The 18,602-nt window shown below is 41.8% G+C and overlaps 1 protein-coding gene across 1 annotated transcript in view; it reads right to left on the bottom strand.

Moving 5' to 3' along the window:
• The window catches only part of LOC128770415 (neural-cadherin-like), a 168,935-nt gene extending 156,720 nt beyond the window's left edge, over positions 1-12,215 (bottom strand). Inside the window, exon 1 of the mRNA XM_053884836.1 lies at positions 11,044-12,215. Coding sequence (XP_053740811.1) covers positions 11,044-12,001 — 958 coding nt within the window. The 5' untranslated portion in view covers positions 12,002-12,215. The remainder of the gene's footprint in view (positions 1-11,043) is intronic.
• Between the last annotated feature and the right edge of the window lie 6,387 nt (positions 12,216-18,602).

Here is an 18,602-nt window from a genome sequence, read left to right as displayed (position 1 = left end):
TCTTATTGACATGGAGAATGAATATGGATTGCTTAATTTAATCTATTACAAATAATACAGTTGGCTTTTGTCATTACTCTTTCCAAGTGTCGCTGCAGAACATTAACAGTGACAATAATCGGAAGGTGCCTTCATTACTATCACGATTGTTCCATTGATAAATTGATCTAATATTGTATTTCAAACTTTTTTTAAACATCTATAGAGAATTCTTGAATATACTTTTAACTGCAAACTAAAGCACAATTAAACATATTGATCATTCTCAGTGGTCGAACTGTCGGTTACACAGAGAACATATATTGCCATAAATAAACAACTTATTCATATATATATATATATATATATATATATATATATATATATATATATATATATATATATATATATATATATATATATATATATATATATATATATATATATATATATATTACATATTAGCATGTAATTATTCATTATAATGTATTGTTAAACCTGACTATATTTTGCGCTGGAATGGTCAGCAAACTCAAAACAACACCATATTTATACAGTATTAACATTTAGTAAGCATGTCTTATTAATGTATTATTAACAGTGAATATTTGTTCCTCAATCTAAAGTGTTACCGAACTGTCATATGTTCAACATTGTATAGTTTGTAGTGTAATGGTAATGACAGAACACAAAGCTCCCGTCTCTGATTATAACATTTTGAGATATAGAATCGGGAAAACATTCAAGGATAAACAGTAATTTGATGTGAAATCTCAAATACTGTGATCGTGGTGAAGGGTTAACTGTAAATCTACCTTGTTTGTTCTCTTACTCGCATGTAGAATGTGGGTGTAGACTAAGATAATGACTCTATGGCATTTCTAGTTCACTCAAGCAGCACTGTCCGAGTGGAAAAGCCAACTCTAATTCTCATTCCAAGGGTAAAAATCTTGAACACAGGCTCAGGCCAAACAAAAATTCTAATTATACATAGCTTGTCTTCTTCATTCTTGGAGGCTATATCAAGAAAAACTACCTTCGTGTTCCATCAAACACTCATAGACAGGACACTCAACGTGAAGCACCAATATCAACTGCAGGATGGAATTGCCTCTCCTGTTCTTTGGCATGTCACTGTCCACCAGACAGTGGGTTGAAAAGATTATCCATCCACTCTGACTTGGGAACAACTCACTAACACCAGTGACGCTTTCGATAAAGTTCAGGAAACACAATAACTTCTGTTAGTTTGCCAGTCATTTGTCCTAGCACGTACTAGCATAAATATATCTGTTTAAATATGGTGAACAGGTGTAAACAAACTTCTAAATATTTGAAGCTGTGCGCTCTACTTAAAAAAAACAGCAGCCATTTAACCTCCAGTTCATTCTCCATATTAACATGTTAAATCAAACCTCAACATTGATTTCAACATCATCACGGAGAAGTTTTGTGACCTTGCACAGTTGTTGAAACGCCGCTGTGATAAAACCGTCCACGGACTCACACAAACTCACCGGCGCAATGACTTCCACGCAGTCAAAAACAATATCAACCACACACTGTCACGGCGGGTAATGAAATGCTGCAGGCATGTTACAGCTTCACAGCATGTCGAAAGAAACAACAAATCTCCAGATCTCTGCTGCGGGGGGAATCTGAATACTGAATGGCGGAGAAGGCTTCACCACATTTACCACACTGACACGTATTCAATTAAATATATATATATATATATATCATCACACAACCACACACATATGCCACTAATCACAAAATAATGTATTATCACCATGGGCATTTTCTTCCCCCTAAATTAAATAAATACAGACAGCTTTTGTGAAATTGTTTTCGTTTAAACAAACAGCCCCACAGTGACAAATTAAAAATAAAAATTAGATCGGGTCTTTGCTCAATTCATTTCACTCCTATTAGAAGGGGAAGATGCAAATACTGTGAGTGGGGGGGGCAGAGGAGGCGAGTAAGAGAAGGCCAAAATTGGATTAAAAGACAGCGTGAGGCGAGATGCTGCCTGTGAGAGCGGAAGAGAGGGAGCGGTGAAAGGCTCTTGGACAAAACAGGATGATGAGATGACCAGAAAATGAATGCCACCTTACTGACAGACGCCTTCAAAAAGAGAGGTGCGGGTGAGGGGGGGCCACTTGTGCTACATGCTCCTCGCAACGGTCTCAACCACTACAGCACTCCTTCAAATTCAAACTCCACCAACAATTGCCTGCTCAGATGGGAAGAGGACTATTGTTCAAGTAGAAAAAAAACAACCTCAACCACTATATAAATCTAAACTGATGTCCCCTGTGGGCCCCGAAAAAAAAATCTCTCTTCACAGGAAGTAGTGAGGAGGTCCCTGTCTCCCTCCTCTGCAAACAAAATACACATAAGCAGACTCTCAGTGAGAGTCATGAGTCATGGCCTACTTCCAGTGCTTTTGCTGTTTGTTTTTCTCATGCATCTGTTTGATACACTGAAAAATATCGCTTCCTTTTTTTCTCTCTGGGTTTTAACCACAATGAATGCAGTTTACTATGGAACTGAACACAACAGGGACAGAGAACTTGTGTCAGTAGAAATGTATAAATCGTGACCAACCACCAAGGCCACAGTCTGCACTTCCACTTCAAAAACATCAACGCACCACGAGCATTTAGAGCAACTTAAATGAAATTATTAGATCATAAAAACAAAACAGACTCATCTGTCATCACAAGTGGATGTTTGTTGCTGCCCTTTTTCAAGATATGAACCCTGAACCATGCATGTGACATCACAGTAGCTCCAAACAGAGACAGGGACTTGTCTTCATTCTTGTAGGCCACAACATCAAGTCCTGCAAAGCCAGCAGTTCGGCAGGTCATGTGTGTCATGTCAAACTCTCTGTTGGGAGATGTATGTATGTATGTATTTATGTATGTCGAGACAAACACGTTCTATGGAGTTCTTTATCCAAAGCAGTGAGTCATTATCCTATGATCCTTTGCATGTGTGACACAAACCCGCCAGGAAGCTTGCAGTCTGAACACACTGTGTAAAGCAAAATGAGTTGGATAGGCCTGTTTTTAAAACTAAAATAAATCGCTGTCCAAAGTGTTCCATTTTCTCTGTCGTGGTTGTGAGCGCCAAAGCAGGAAGAGCAGTGAACTGGCACCAGGATTATGGGCAAAGCTCAGTGGTGTGAGAAGAATGGCCAGTGTGGTGCAAGGCATCAAACAAGCTTTCATTCCTATATATGTGCACGCTGGTCATGATGAAGACCTGGGAGTTTGGAGCGGCGAAACATATAAAGCAGCTAAAAGATTTACACTCTCTGTAAAGGCACAAAAATGTTTTTGTAACTTCCTACATTGAGGATATTCCAGAAAGACTGTGCCAAAATGCTTCCTCTTACAGCCAAGATGGACCTTAATTCTTCATCATCCAACAGCACAAATAAGAGCGGTTCTAATGCCTCTAATCATATCACTGTACCCACTAGACATAAAAGCCTCTCTCCCCACTTGGATTAGCATTTCAATACCAGTGTTTCTGCAAGAAAATGGGACGACAAGGTTGCCAAACTGCATACGTGCGCCTCTTTTCCTCACCACCATTTGAAGCATCACGCGCAAAGATGCTAATTTTACAAGGCATCTGTCAGTTTCTAGCAATGATATGCAGGATACTGAAACAGCGAACAGACAGCTACCGCGAAATGCTCATGCAATAGAAATTTGGGTCAATTAACATCAGGCTGGCATCTCTGGGGCACACCACCACGACTGTCTTGTAAAATGCGGAGTAAGAGATCGAACAACAAGACTGAATTTAGCAAAGGGAAATCTATGCTAATAGCTAAAAATAGTCTGACGGTTCATTCTAAGACATTTTGGCGGGCGACTCACCCAAAATAAGAATTAAATATTACAAATATCAATAAGTGGGAAATGCATAATTCAATCTTCTTTCTTGTGTGTGTCGTAGCAGCTACCATTTGGGTAAAAACCTGATCCTAGTTTCTTTAGAGCTGTGAGGAGCAGAAGGACTGTTAGCTTGTCGTAAAAGGTACATAACCATAACTGCTTTAGATTACAATGAATAGCATCACTACCGTGGATCGAAAGTGGATGTCGTTCCGTTTTATGCGCGCGTGTATGTGTTGTGATGACTAATCAATGTGTTGGAATTTATATTTGCACAGCATTGATACAGCAATTTCATGCAGAGACCGCTTTCCTCTGATCCATATCACATTTGAAATCAAAGCATCCGGGCGAAAACTCTTCCAGCGATTGAAACATTCCAGCGTATGACTTATGAAACCGTTGACTATTTTCAAGTTTTATCTGAAAAGTTTCATGAGAATGTTGCTTTAAAACAGGATCTGAAAGTAATAGAACTTTCCAGAAGTATTTGCATCCTCCAGGTTCCTGACGCTGTCAAAACATCATGTCACAAAACAAATCAAGAGTCAACTGTAGAGAAATAGAATCTGTGCCAGCGAAAGAGAGCAGGAGGTGACATGAGTAATATTTGCAGATGAAATCTAAACCTCAAAGAAGAATACTAATAAATATTGGATGTTCACTATAAAACAATCCACTCAGGCTGTTGAAACATGTTGCTATTGGACGTCAAACCCAAAGTCAGTGGGCCACTTCTGACTCACCATTTTTGAACCTCAGTCACCTACTAAGGCCAGAAAATTAGGACCCCATGAAAAAGGGGGGGGGGAATCGTAAATTTGTTTATTACGAAATTCATCTCAAATTTCTAAACAAATGCATTATAAGGTTAATATTGTAAAAACAAAAAGGAAAAAAAAGAATTCATCACAAGATGCATCTGATAGTAAAAGAGTTTATCACGAAATTAATCTTGTAGAAGTTGAAAAAAAAAAAAAAACTGAGTGGGACCCAAGACACTGTGGCATATAGACTCCTACGATAAACTAAAGCCTCATCGTATTGCAGTTCATGGTCGATTATGATGGCATGAATGGTTGCATTGATGGTTTTAGTGGACACATAATGTAAATGGAAGCACATGGACAGATAGTGGCAGTTATCACCAACTACTTGAAAAATGGACATGTTGACAGGACATTGCCTCAGATTACGAAAATGTGGTTGTGCTGGTGACGTCACATCAGCGGCTACTAGCTCCTACTACGAGCTTGAGTTTATTAGGAGAGTAAACTCATAAAAACTCATTTATTAGGAGAAAGATTATTCTCATAGTAAACAAGGACAGCGCACCTGCAGCAGACACTCTACATTCACTCCTACAAAAGCTTATTTTTAAGGCTTGGAACACATTATATCTTTTTCCATTCATTGTATTGGGAAAAATCCATTCAGATTTAGAACAAATCGCTTCTCGAACGGCCGTCTGGAACGGATTGTGGTCGAGAACCGAGGTGCCACTGTATTCTAGAAAGGAAAAGAAGAAGATTCTAGTATGTCTAACATAGGTGTCACAAAGTGATACCAAGAGTGTATCTTTAGATTTAAAAGATTTGACAAAAACTTGAGAAAGACCACAAAAAGCAAAATACAATTCTGCTTTTTGGTCTTCCTGCAAGGCGAGAAAGAAACCCAGAAAAATGTTATTTACTCATGCAAGACGAGAGAACGTGAACGGAACAATGCTCACAATCACAACCGAAAAATGTATTTGTTGGGTGGAAAGGGACGGGGGAGGGTTGTTATCAGAAACGAGGAGAGAGGTGCTGTTGTGTACAGGTTTTCTGGAGGTTTACTTCAGCTGCAATCACGAGGAGCTGGACTATGTTGAAGCGGCAGATAAAAATTTAACATTTGTTACCATCTTTCAAAGCGTCGGCGGCTTACGAGGGTTTATCACGCTTCTGCTTTGTGTGGAAACATCCCTCGTGCACCGAGCAAAATGCAGCAAACATTAGTGACTGGCGGGAAGTTCAGCAAAGTTGAATGATACTTGAAGGTTTGTGTTGTGTTCAGCAGGTGATTGTCAGCACCAAGGACAGTTATTCAGGTTTGAGCAGAGCAGTGCCGGGCTTTTGGAAAGACAATATTGTGTCCCCATTTTATCTCTTTTTATCATTCTGCTGCCATGCTGACGTGTCAACATCACTGAATTGTAATTTGAATGAATAAAGATAACAATGACAACAGTCATTTGTATGCTTTGTTGATTTTTGCCCTTTTTTACCCCACAAAACGGAAGAAAAATCATTTTAAAAGCTACTTTAATGTCTTTGGAATGAGCGTTTTTGGAGGGTAATACAATAATACAGAGTGCCCAATATAAACACCCAAAGCCATAGGGACAATATACATATCTTTAAATGAGATCACCAGCTTTTTTTTTTTTTTTTTTTTTTTTTACTAGCTTTCCAAGTTCAATTACCCCCAGCAGAGAGCCACACTTGACTCACCCGTTGTTTTGGCTACAAGGTCAAGAGTGGGCGACTCAGTGAAGCGGCCCTGCTGTGAACAGAAGTGTGAATTTCAAACCGTCGCAGAAAAGCCAATTAAAGTTTACTACGCTAACTTTTCCAACCACAAACAATTGAATCAGCCTCTTGATATATAACAAACAACCCTGAGCTGGGTGTATGGTGAAAGGAAGTGAGCAGTGCACAGCTAAAGATGGAGAAAGTCAACAAAGCTGCAAGGCTGCGCGGAATTTGAGAGGTCTGATTGAACTTGAGAGTCAACACAGGCAGGATGGCAGGAAATCACTGTCACAGATGGATGGATTTAATAATTGGATGCATGAAAAACATATTTTTCCCATCAAAATATGTTTTTTAAATTGGAAGAAAATTAAGAAAAGCTTTTAAAAAGGTTAAGTAATGAAAAGAAAATACACTTGTGTGGTGAGGGAAAAAGTGCTTTCAAACCCATACTTCAATGAATAAATTGTACCCAAACTATAGAACACGTGCGTCGTAGAGCTGCAACTACCGATTATTTTTGACCAGTCGCCGACTAGCTCTGATTCTAGTCACATAAATAAACTCAAAATAAATACAAAATAAAAATGTATGTACGTAGTTGGAAACAATATTAAATCTTGAACCTTTTTATTTCAAATTTAGATACTCAAAAAAGTGGCGAGTCATTCGCAAAGTGGTCCCATACTTTTGGGTTGTGATGGTCCTGTAGCTGCATCCATTTCTCCACTTACTGTGGATTGGGCCAAGAGAGCGATGACGTCACATCTGGTCAACTATTCACAGCCGTGGTGACTAGTAGAATCATTGGTCAATGGCGATGCCTAAGCAGCAGTGATAGAATAACAGCGAACAGACTTGAATAAATAAATACATAGTAGGTTCTCTCTTCCGAAACTCTGCCTCAACACTCTTTGAAATTTGAGCCCTGTTACCAAGATCATAGATTTTTATAAGCAACCTGAAAAGAGACAAACAGTGACATTTCATGATCAAAACAAGAAAGACAGTTGCAAATGCAAATGTTCCTCCATCTCCAATTTGTGTCAAAAGGTTCTCGATGGAGGCTGCGCTCATTATTCCAATCTCTTCTCAGTGAGGAGGTATATTTCGACAACAGTTTTCTTCAGGGAAAAAGTAGTATTGAAACAACAGAACTTTAGTCATTTTCTAGTACCATTCATACAAGATCACAAGATCTAATGAAAGGTTTTACAATTAAGAACCAATAAATATTATGTTAATGTGGAAAAATGCGAGGTGGTTAGGGACAAATGATCCAGAAGTTGTGAAGTTATTTTGGGTTGTTGTGTTGAAAGTGTGGACTGAAAGACACCACATCACTACAGAAACGTAGATGGATTCTATTCAGACATCTACAGGCTCTCTGTTCACAGTTGAGTTCCCACAATGATTCCCTTCCAGAATGTACTAGTTTTATGCAGATTGTCAAGAAATACTGGCATGAGGCCTCAGATTTAGTAAGTTGTTTGGATAATAAAGAGAAAGTCAACTTAAATACAAGTCACAGACACATGGCTTGAGAAGAACAAGCCGCCTGTGATGGGTGGAACTGAGGGAAGATAATAGAGTCAGCCTGTTTGGAAAAAGAGGTGTCCCATGTGGCAGGCTTTTAGGAAGGCATACAGGAAGTGAGGTCGGAAACAAGAAGAGTCCGGGTGAACTGGTTAATGTGCGGAAACGCTTGCCAGAAATCCATAAAATTTGAGGGATTTCTATCTCATTCACTGAATATTTAGGTGGGTTTATGACTTCCCCTCGAAGAGATAGTGGGAAGAAGTAAATCATCTTGCAGAGCACAGCTGGGGCTTCAGTATCCAGTGTCTCCCAGTCACCAGCCTTCGGAGGACTTTGAGGAAGGAGACGGGGGACTACAGTAAGTGGGACGATAGCATTCCTGCTCTAGGATTTAATGAGGAAATTTGGAAAGCTTTTTTTTTTTTAAACTGCTACCTACGTAGCCCGGAGATGGATAAACAAGAGTGAGAGAATGAGCGAGAGAGAGGAAAAAAGACATAGAGAGATAGACATTTAATTTACATGAATTATATGGATTGGGACATTATGAAATCACACAGACAATTGGATGCAAATAAGGCATCTCCACTCTTTAGATAGAAAACATCCAAGCTTAATTTGGCATTATGACCGAGATGGAAATAAGCAAACCCACATGAACAGTGGGAAGAACATCCACAGAGCAGATTAGAGCAAAGCCCCAGTGAAATGGACTTCTTTACGTCGACAGATTTCTGAGGAGGACTGGAAAAGAGACAAGCAGAAGAAAGGCCTGTCCTCCCAGACTCCCATCAGGATTCCGTCTGGAAAGCTGCAGTCAATGGATAAAGGATATGGCGTCGCTTTGATCAGAAGGGGAGAGTCTGTAGGTGAGCGAGGGAAATGAAGGAAAGGTATCCTTCTTATTCCATTATTCCTACATCTGTCACCATTTTCTTCATGAAACCTCCAGACTAACTCTTGAATGAGAGTCAGTCAGCCGCGCAATTACAAGTCGTAGCCTGCTGCGAACACACAACAACTCCAGAGGAAACAACACAGCGCTTCCTGCTTCCCATGCTGCGCAATTACAAGCATTCTGATCTGTTGTTTTGGTTTTCATTCTCCTTGTTTTTGCAACCAGGAGTCCAAAAAATGTTCTTCAGGAACCAAAAAGCAATAACAACTGACGCGTCTCACCTTCCCTTCAAGACTTGGTTGTGTGTGTGTGTGTGTGCGTGTGTGTGTGTGGGGTTGCCTGACTACGGCGGTGCTAGACTTGAAATCCCAGAGACTGGAGGGTGAATGAGTGTGGGATTAGAGGAGTAATGCCGACAGATGAGAGGGAGAGGGCCGCAGCGGTTTGCCACTCTGCGAGGATTAGCTCCGAGAACAACTTCACAGTTGCAAACTGTGTCAATCAAGGACATAATTTGACCAGCTCACACAGACGCTTCCGCATGGCTCTAATAACTCACGCACCAATGACACACAGTCCTAATTGAATATTGTGGGGGATTAAAACTTTGACAAATATGAGTGTGTGTGCGATGTTCAGCAGCTCATGAAGCCTGAGTGAAGATATATTTACTGCAGTCTTTAGTACATTTTGACTCTGAAGTTAATACCACATTATAACAGTGACCATAATGATTCCACCATTGTGAAACTAGTGAATAAAACTAGTGAATCGCCGCTGTGTCAATCATCTCAGCACATTTCTCATGCTTTCTCGTGGGGTCCGTCTCACCCAGCTGTTTTAAAAGCCAACATTTCCAACCAATCCTGTGACAAATGATGGCCACTACTGTGACCACAAAGCTGTGCTGACTTCATAACTCAAGGAAAGAACTAACAAGCTCATTGGATTTGACTTCTCATTCACAGCCAGGCTTGAGGTGTCCAACATTTAAATGATGGTTAAATTGCCATCTAAAGAAGCGGCTCACTGTCGTCGCACCAGCCAGACATCATTAGTGTCATTATAAGAGGTCATTATTTTATCATTACATAAAGTGTCCATTAACTGGTATGTATATCTAAGTGCAGCCAATACACCAGAGGTGGAGAAAAAGTGCTTTCCAGCCAATATTTTGGACGAATACTACATGTTGTTGATGGGTACAAACAAAGCACAAGTCGCTGCATCACTACTTTTCTGTTGCTCATTTAAAAAGAAGCTCAATAGCTGCCGTTGTATTATTGATCAGCTAACCAGATGTCAATTATGCATCGACATGGAGGTCATTATTGTAACACCATTGGTTTGTAGATAGAAAAAATCAATGACAATCAAACTTTTTTAGACGACACAAGATTATCAGCACGTGTTACAGTAAACACAGTGTTCATTACACTGTAATAAAGGCGTAACTAGCAAAAGGATGTAGCCACAGCTGCTGTTACACAACATTACAGGTGTAGCTAACAGTACACACTATGCAATACATGCAAATATGCAGCAATGATTCAGACGTTCATGTCTTTAATAATGAGTAAAACCCTGTCATAACACTTGGCCTTGTATTTTATGACTAATGTTTCTCAGTAGAATGAAGAAATAGTTGAGCGCTAACACGTGTCAGTACAAATGCTGGGTAATAATTTCATGTCCAAGGTTTTGTACGCCTCAAGACATCGCCAAAGTTCGATCAGTTCTGCGATATTGTGGTCATGTTTAATATTCAGTCAGATCTCATTGTTCCAGGAGACGTGAACATTGGTGAGTACTGCTAAATAATACTGCAAGGCAGAGTTGAATCATGCCCAGGTGGCACTTGTTCTTATTGACCTATTCGTGACGTGCGCTCCCTCGTGTCCTTGTGCCAGCAATGGTATTTAATTGTGAGATAATTGCTGGTGTTTTGGCTCATATTTCAGCTAAATAGGTGGATGACAGGGGCGCACCTGTGGAATGAGCCGGGGCAGCAGCAACAACAGCAGCCCGGCTGGGCTGGTGATGAAGAGTAAAGAGTCCAGATGGCACCATCAGCATGGGATGTTCAGAACAGCATTAAAATGGGTTCAGATCACCACCAGGGATGTAAATGGCCGGGGGTGGGGCGTGCGTGGTCAAACTAAAGTGCAGCTTAATGTCGAAATACTCTACACACCTCGCTTATCTTGGATCTTGACCGTGAGGTCCACTGTGGGCTCGGTCTCTCTGTCCAGCCTCCTGGTGATGGTGATATCTCCCGTGTCGCGACCCACGGTGACCGGGAGGCTGTCTGTTTCCGTGTTGATCAGCTCGTAGGTGGCGGAGTGGAACCTGGTGGGACTCAGGCTGGTGATGACGGAGCCGATGTTGGCGTCTTCTGAGACGTTCAGGGACACCACAGTGCCCGGGTCAAGCAGCGCCCTCGGCGAGCGAGAGGATCTGCGTGGACTCCACTGCTGCGGAGACACGGTGAGCGTGACGCCGTTGCTGGTGAGGGGTGGCCATCCGTGGTCTCTGGCAAACACGGTGACATTGAAAGCCGAGGAGAGACCCAGGATCGAGTCCACCAGCAAAACTTCTCCAGTTTTCGGGACAACATACAAAGTGCCGCCGCGCGGGGTTGACACGTAAGTCACCTCCGCGTTTTTCCCACTGTCCCCGTCCACTGCCTGGAGCTGGTACACCACGCTGCGGAGAGCGGTGGTGTCGCGTAAACTTATGTGAACCGGGTCCGTGCTGAGAAAAGTGGGCTGGTGGTCGTTAGTGTCCAAAACATCCACTTTGACCCACGCCACCTCATAAAACACGGATTCCGACTCGCACCACAGACCCAAGAGCAGCCGGTACTCCGAGCGAGCCTCTCGGTCCAGAGCCCTCCAAGTTTTCAGCAAGACGTGCCCGCGCTTGTGGTGGCGGACCGGGTGGAAATCCTCGCTGCCGTTGCCCGTCAGCCTGAAGTGGATGTCGGAGTCTGGGCACCATTTTTGCGCGTCGATGCGCACCAACAGTCTGTTTACTTTCGACCCCCTCGGGGAGTTCTCAAAAACATGCCCGTGATAGAAAGGCAGGTGATCCGGTGTTTCAAATCCAGCACTCGGTGGCAGAAGGCAACATAGTAGAATCCCCCAAATCATCTTGGTGGTGGGAAGTTACGCGCCTCCGCGGTGGCGGCGGCGGCGGTGGAAACAAGAGGCGAAGATCATCAAAAAATAAAACAAAAACCAATGAAAAACGCTCCTCTCATGTTTATCCACGGCGCAATCCCCCCAGGACACTCCACTGAACTTTGGGCTGCTTCATGCTCCGTCCTGGTGCTGCACACGGCGGCTCCTCCGCGCTGCAGGCTGCCGAGTGTCTCCGGCGTTCAGCACCACAGAGCCGGACAGCGCACCAGGGGGGAGGGAGGGAGGGAGGGAGGGGGCGAGGGGAGGCGTGACTGCTCTCAAGAACCGAGCTCTTTGGCGAAACCACAGGAGCTGATTGATGTTTCTGCCAGTCGGCGGTGATCTTTGCTTCGAACCAAATCGACAATACAACACCTTCAACTGAGTATCAAGCTAAACAGGGAGTCACAGCAGCCCTAAACCCGCTCATCAAGCCGCTCTCAGCGGGAGCTTTCTTCTGTGCTCCACAGATGGCCCTTAAAAGGTCCTGAAAATTTGCATTCAAAAAAGAGCAGTTTCTTTTCAAGTTACTCAACAATTTGACATTTTAGTATGGATATAAATATTTCAATATCCCAACACATTTATATATAATTTTGAAAACAGTCAAATTTTCTTTAAAGATTATGATTATTTCTCTTTCCATTTTGTGTTTTTCGGGACGTTCATTTTATTATGAAAGATTAAGCATGCTTTTTCTTTTTTCAACTTAAATAAAATTTCTGAATCTAAATACTTTTATTTATTTATTTCACATTTGCTCTGCGGTTAGCGCTGCACGCTTGCAGAAAGGTCAAAAACAAATTTAAAAAGTGCCCCCATACACAGTGTCTGGCCCTACAGAAGTCATCCTTTTAGCAATGTGACTTTTGGAGCTACTTTTCTCTGGCTACTTTTCTCTGTTCACCTTGAGCTCAAAATCTGTTTCCATGTTAAATAATGAACATATAATGATATAATTTATATCATCTGTGTGGGTTTATATATATATATATATATATATATATATATATATATATATATATATATATATATATATATATATATATATATATATATATATATATATATATATATATATATATATATATATATATATATACTGAATCAAATGAAATGATGGACCCATATTCATTTTGCATCAGTTTGACAATAGCACAATAAATCACGATGGTGGCTATATTCAGTTTTTATATCACCATATTTAAACTAAAGCTCTTTTCATGTCTTGAAAATATTTGTATAACAATTTCAATTTTATAAGAATTTCAATATATATATGTATATACACCAAGTCTTAGAGAAACTAGCAAGCATGCATAATGGTGTTGCAGCATATCTACAAACAGGTGTTCAATAGTCTGACTTGCGCTCAAACAAAAACAAAACAATTGTGTACTAAACAGATTTATAATTGGTGCACTTTGTGCACCAGGTCAACAGCAAGAGTGGGCGGTATGTCTGTCAGCATGAGTGTTTGGTTTCCTCTTCCACTCCCCTGGGTGTTCTCATGTCTGGTCTTTTAGACATTTTCTGGATCTAGTCGGAATACTTGTTTCACGTTTGAGGACACTGTGAGCCGACAGGGACAGTCAGAGATCTGCGTGTTGCCCTAGGTCCACTCTGTGCCCAGGTTTGGCCAAGAGGGTCACTGCCACTGTATGTGTTCCATGGTTTTGAAGAGAAATCCGCTCCAAAAATAAAGTGGACTTGATGGAGTGGAAATCTTCCCCTGCCTCTGGAGAGTCAATCTGGAAACATGCCAGCAGAATCCTGCTCCTCTAAATATCTGAGTCAGATGTATTCGCCAAATTAACTCAATTTTATCAAGTAAACAGACAAGACATGAACCGAAATATCACTGAAATGAGCGCTTAACCTTGCAGTAGTCCGGACGACTACATTCGTGTTGAATGTGTGAGAAAAACGGATTATCTGAGACAAAACAGCATACATTACAAAATGACTATTTCACCCCATCAGTAAGACAAACTCAACACGCAAGCACAAAGTTGGGAACCGATCACTTTTGGCTGATTTATTGTGACACTAATACGTGACACGCAAGTTAAGCACGCTGTGTGGCTAAATATGGCACTGAACACCCCAGGATGTTGAAGAAGAGTGGCAGGAGTTTTTATACTTTTCACTTTTAGTATTTTAGTATTTTAGTATTTTAGTAAGTTTGCATCAACAAGAACAAATAATGAAGGTTTTAAACTTGTTTTTTTTTTCAGTTTATTATATGTGACAAGGATAAACACACACATGCACACAATCACACACTTACAACGCTACCTTTGTGAGGTAATTTTATCGACTTTATTGCTTTTTTTTTTTTTAACCTTAGCCAGGACTTATGACCAAACCTAAACCCAATTGTAATGATCCAGATATTTTGAAGCTGTACTCCTAAAACTGTGGTTTTGCCTCATGGTGATCCGCCAAAATGTCCCGATAAGGCAAATTGTCATCAGGTGTGTTTCCAATAATTGGTAACCATAAGTATAGCTAGAACATGTGGTTTAAGTTGAGGCAGCATCGTTCTTACAATTATCATTTGTGACTCCTAACTACATGAACCACAGAGAGCAAAATCAGAACTGAAAAACAACACTGCAACCATTAAAAAAATATATATTTTCATACATCAAACAGATATTTTAAATGAAAACACCACAAAGCTAAGTAGCAATGCTAACTGCAGTGTTTCAACCTCTATGTAAAACACCTCTCGATAACATGTTCTGGTCAATCTAGACCTCCAAAATCTTCACCTGATCGAATGAGGCCGTCCTTAATAAAAAGTTTGGATGCCCCTGCAACACAGCATGAACCTGTTAAATGTAAGATCTAAATGCAAAGGATTATATTAATTTCATTATTGGTCACGCCTCAGGAGCTCTGCCTCTGACCTGCCAGAAAAAAGGTGGCAACATAATTTCATTTACTGGCAGAAACTTACTATAATGCTGCACTAGAATCTAACATTACTTTTAAAACCTGTGACATAAACTTACCACAGGCCCGTTTTGCTCAACATTTTTTTATTGTGCACAGCCGTGTTGTGGTTAGCAGCCGCACAGAAACAGGGTTCCACGTTGGAAGTTAAAGATACACAGAGGCGAATGGATGACACAATATTGTCTGAGGTCGAAGTTTGTGTGTGTCCCCTTGCCTCTTGCCCTGTGTAGCTGGGAGTCAGAGAAAGACTTTACTTCCTGCTCTTTGATTTTAAACTCACCGCTGGCCTCGTTGTGCCTGAGAAACTCAAGGTTGTAAATGTCTTTTTTAAAGGAGAATCCGATTATCATTATTATCTGGACGCCACTAAGCTGCTAATCTAGCAGCCGATGTTTCTATATATAGTTGGTGTGTGACAACTTGTATATCATATCTATATATATATATATATTACCCAAGGAGCAGGGACGTGTCTTGTCAGGGATGCAATAATAAGCAGCAGAGCACAGCTGCACTCTCATGACTTTGTCTCCCCAGTCAAATCAATCCTTCCTTAAAACGCATGGATCAATATTCATATGCACCAGGGGTGTGATGCTATGCCAGACATGTAATTCAATGCCACGCTATGTTCCTCAGCTCATGCACGGGCTACATCTGTGTTCGGCTTGCTAATTTCTCTGTGCTCTCATCGAAGAGATCCTTATCAATTCCATACCACCATCCATCAACCCCAATTTTAGGCAGAACCCCCTCTCCCTGGCACGCCAATATTTTCAGGCAATAATTCGGCTAACTGGCTGCAAGCCCCCAGACAATTTTGTATTACAGCCTGCAGCTGGAGCAGGCGACTCGCATTCGTCCATCACCGCATTATTTTGGGATGACACGAGCCTGCGGCGTGCAGAGACATGCACCGGTGTTTATGCCGTTCTCTGACCTGAAGTGTCGGGGATAACACTGACCCAATGTTCAAACTGTGACATGGTACTTGGACAGCGTTATAGACTTCTAAATATTCATAGATTTTTCAATACTTTACCTTCCTGGGTCATAGGTGTAGCCGTCACATCAGATATGTCTTTCCTTTCCTCATCCACTTCCCAAGCCCTAGTCAAAGCCCACAGAGCAGTTGTATTCCCCACTTCCATTCCTGCCAAGGGAAAAAAAGCAGGTTTCTCTGTTCTATGAAGAAAGAAGCTCTGAATGTCTGGTGGATGACTAAACCCTTTACCCAAGAGGACACACAGCAGGGAAATACAGCAAATGGGAAGCCAGCATCACATCTTGATCCAGTCCTTCAGCTAATAAATCCAGAAGCCACTTCTTCATAACGTCAGATCAAAAAGATCAAGTCCATGGAAATGAATGGTAAATGGCTGTTCCTTCAATGCTTATGCAGTGCTTTACACTACCCACTGACGGCAGTAGGTTGCAACGCAGCGACGCATCCGAAACACGGGTATCTTGCTCAGGGCCACAATAACACAAACACTTCAGGTGAGGGGATCGATACCAACTCGAAGTCAGGAGTGGATTATTTCTACCTTCCTCAGTCACAAAGTGGATTATTTTTACCTTCATCAGTCACAAAGTGACGGCGGTCGTGCATAAGGGGTCGCCGTTTGTAAAGAGAACAACTATTTCAATAAAACCTCCAGGGCTGGGAATGAGCCGACTTAGATGGGATTTGATGTTGGAGGCGTTCAGTCACTTCACATCGATAATATGAAACTTTGGAAAATGTCCCCATGAATTCCTGTTGCAGCTGCTGACATGACCAGCACCGGAGCCGTGCCCCTTAGATCCAGGTCGTGGTATTGAGACCCCAGAGTACAGCAGAGTCTGCAATATTGTGTAGAAATGTTTAGTAACACTTTGTCTTATACAGTGGCACCTCGGTTCTTGACCACAATCCGTTCCAGAAGGTCGGTTCAAGAAGCAAATTGTTTGAAATCTGAATCGATGTTTCCCATTACAATGAATGGAAAAAGAAATAATGCGTTCCAAGCCTTAAAAGAGGCTTTTGTAGGAGTGAATGTAGAGTGTCTGCTGCAGGTGCGCTGTTCCTCTATGTGTGTGGCCGCTGCATGTGGGAGGGGCTGCCGAGTGAGTGACGTCTCTCCAGAAGTGAAGAGGTGCCCGGTGCGTGTCCAGCTCTGAATGTGCGCTTCTGTGCAGTTTGGCTGTGACAAAGTCATAAACCAAGTCACGCTCTGTCCCAGACTCGCCTCATCCCTGTCCCAGCTCCAGCCCACAACAGGACATCAAACCCTGGAGTGCGCGCTCCAGCCTCGGAGGTGTCGAGGAGCACATCCCCTGTGACACTCTACCATGGTCCAGAAAGGTTTTACACCTCAATATGAAGAAAAAACAGTCAGTAAATGGAGCTAACGGGACACGTCTGCATACAGAGGCTGCGTTATACACAATAACAAAGCGCGTCATGGGTCAGCTGATCGGTCTGCGCACGTTATGTTTTTTCCGGCTTATTTCGGGGGCGTTCGGGTTCTGGATTTTTGTTCGAAATCCGAAGCAAAAAAATCTGTAAATTTTTGTTTGAACTCCGATTTGTTCAAATTCCAGGATGTTCGAAAACCGAGGTACCACTGTACTACCTTTTCCTCATGTCTTCTCTTCCTTTGTGCTTCGAGGAAACCATCACGGTGCAGACAGGGGTGGAAGATGATTGAGGGATGATCAACATCAATTACTCCGGCAGATGTCGCTGATTTGTCAGATACCCAACGGTCACAAGGGATGGATGGGGTCTAGCCAAGTATCAAAAAGCTTCTGGGCCTCCTGGGCTGTCATGGTTGACATGGCTCTCAAAGTGAGGAACTGTGCCACAGGCACGGTGGTTCACCTCTCCGTGCAAAATGTGCCGAAGCATCCTGTTACTCAGCGTCAGTCAGTCAGATGAATGAGAGCGAAGATCAGAGAGAGATTCAATGATGTCATGTTTCAGGAGAAACAAATTGGGTTGATTTCTGGACTAGCATCTCATGAAAATGCTTTTGAACAATGCCGCAAGGTTTGCACCACACCATTTTCAATCTGTCTTTCCAGTCGCTGTAAAATATTCGCACATGAAATGAAATGGGGAAAACTCCACTTACATCTCATTCCTCAGTGTGGGGACTGATGCACACATGATCACAAAGGGTGAAGGCAAAGGGCGAGGCACAACTCTCACTGAGCTCTGACAAGAAGGAACATGTGCAACGCTGTCAAAATGGGTGCCATATGTGTAGGTGCTTCATGGTGACACAGATACCGAGCTTGGGTATTTGTACTGATACACAGAGAATGGTCACCAATACCTACACCACTTTACTGCAGTGCGAAGATTTTGAAGTCCTTCTCAAATAGTGGAGCGATGCCAGTGGGCGCATGTGACCTCAGGGAAAATACTTTTTTACTGTACTAAAAAATAAAGCATAATTGCACATCAACTCATGATATTATTTTTTTTATTTCAGGAAGCCTTTTCTGTTACAGACAAAAACAATGTTATTAAAGTTAAGTTGATCTGTTACCTTCTTTTTTTCTTTTCTTTAATGTTATGGATACAATGTTATGCAGAAGCGTACTTTTTCCTTTTTGT

Source organism: Synchiropus splendidus, chromosome 14, assembly GCF_027744825.2.
Source record: "Synchiropus splendidus isolate RoL2022-P1 chromosome 14, RoL_Sspl_1.0, whole genome shotgun sequence".
NCBI lineage: Eukaryota > Metazoa > Chordata > Actinopteri > Syngnathiformes > Callionymidae > Synchiropus > Synchiropus splendidus.
Note: the sequence above shows the minus strand (reverse complement) of the source record. Positions and strands in the feature narration are given on the sequence as shown.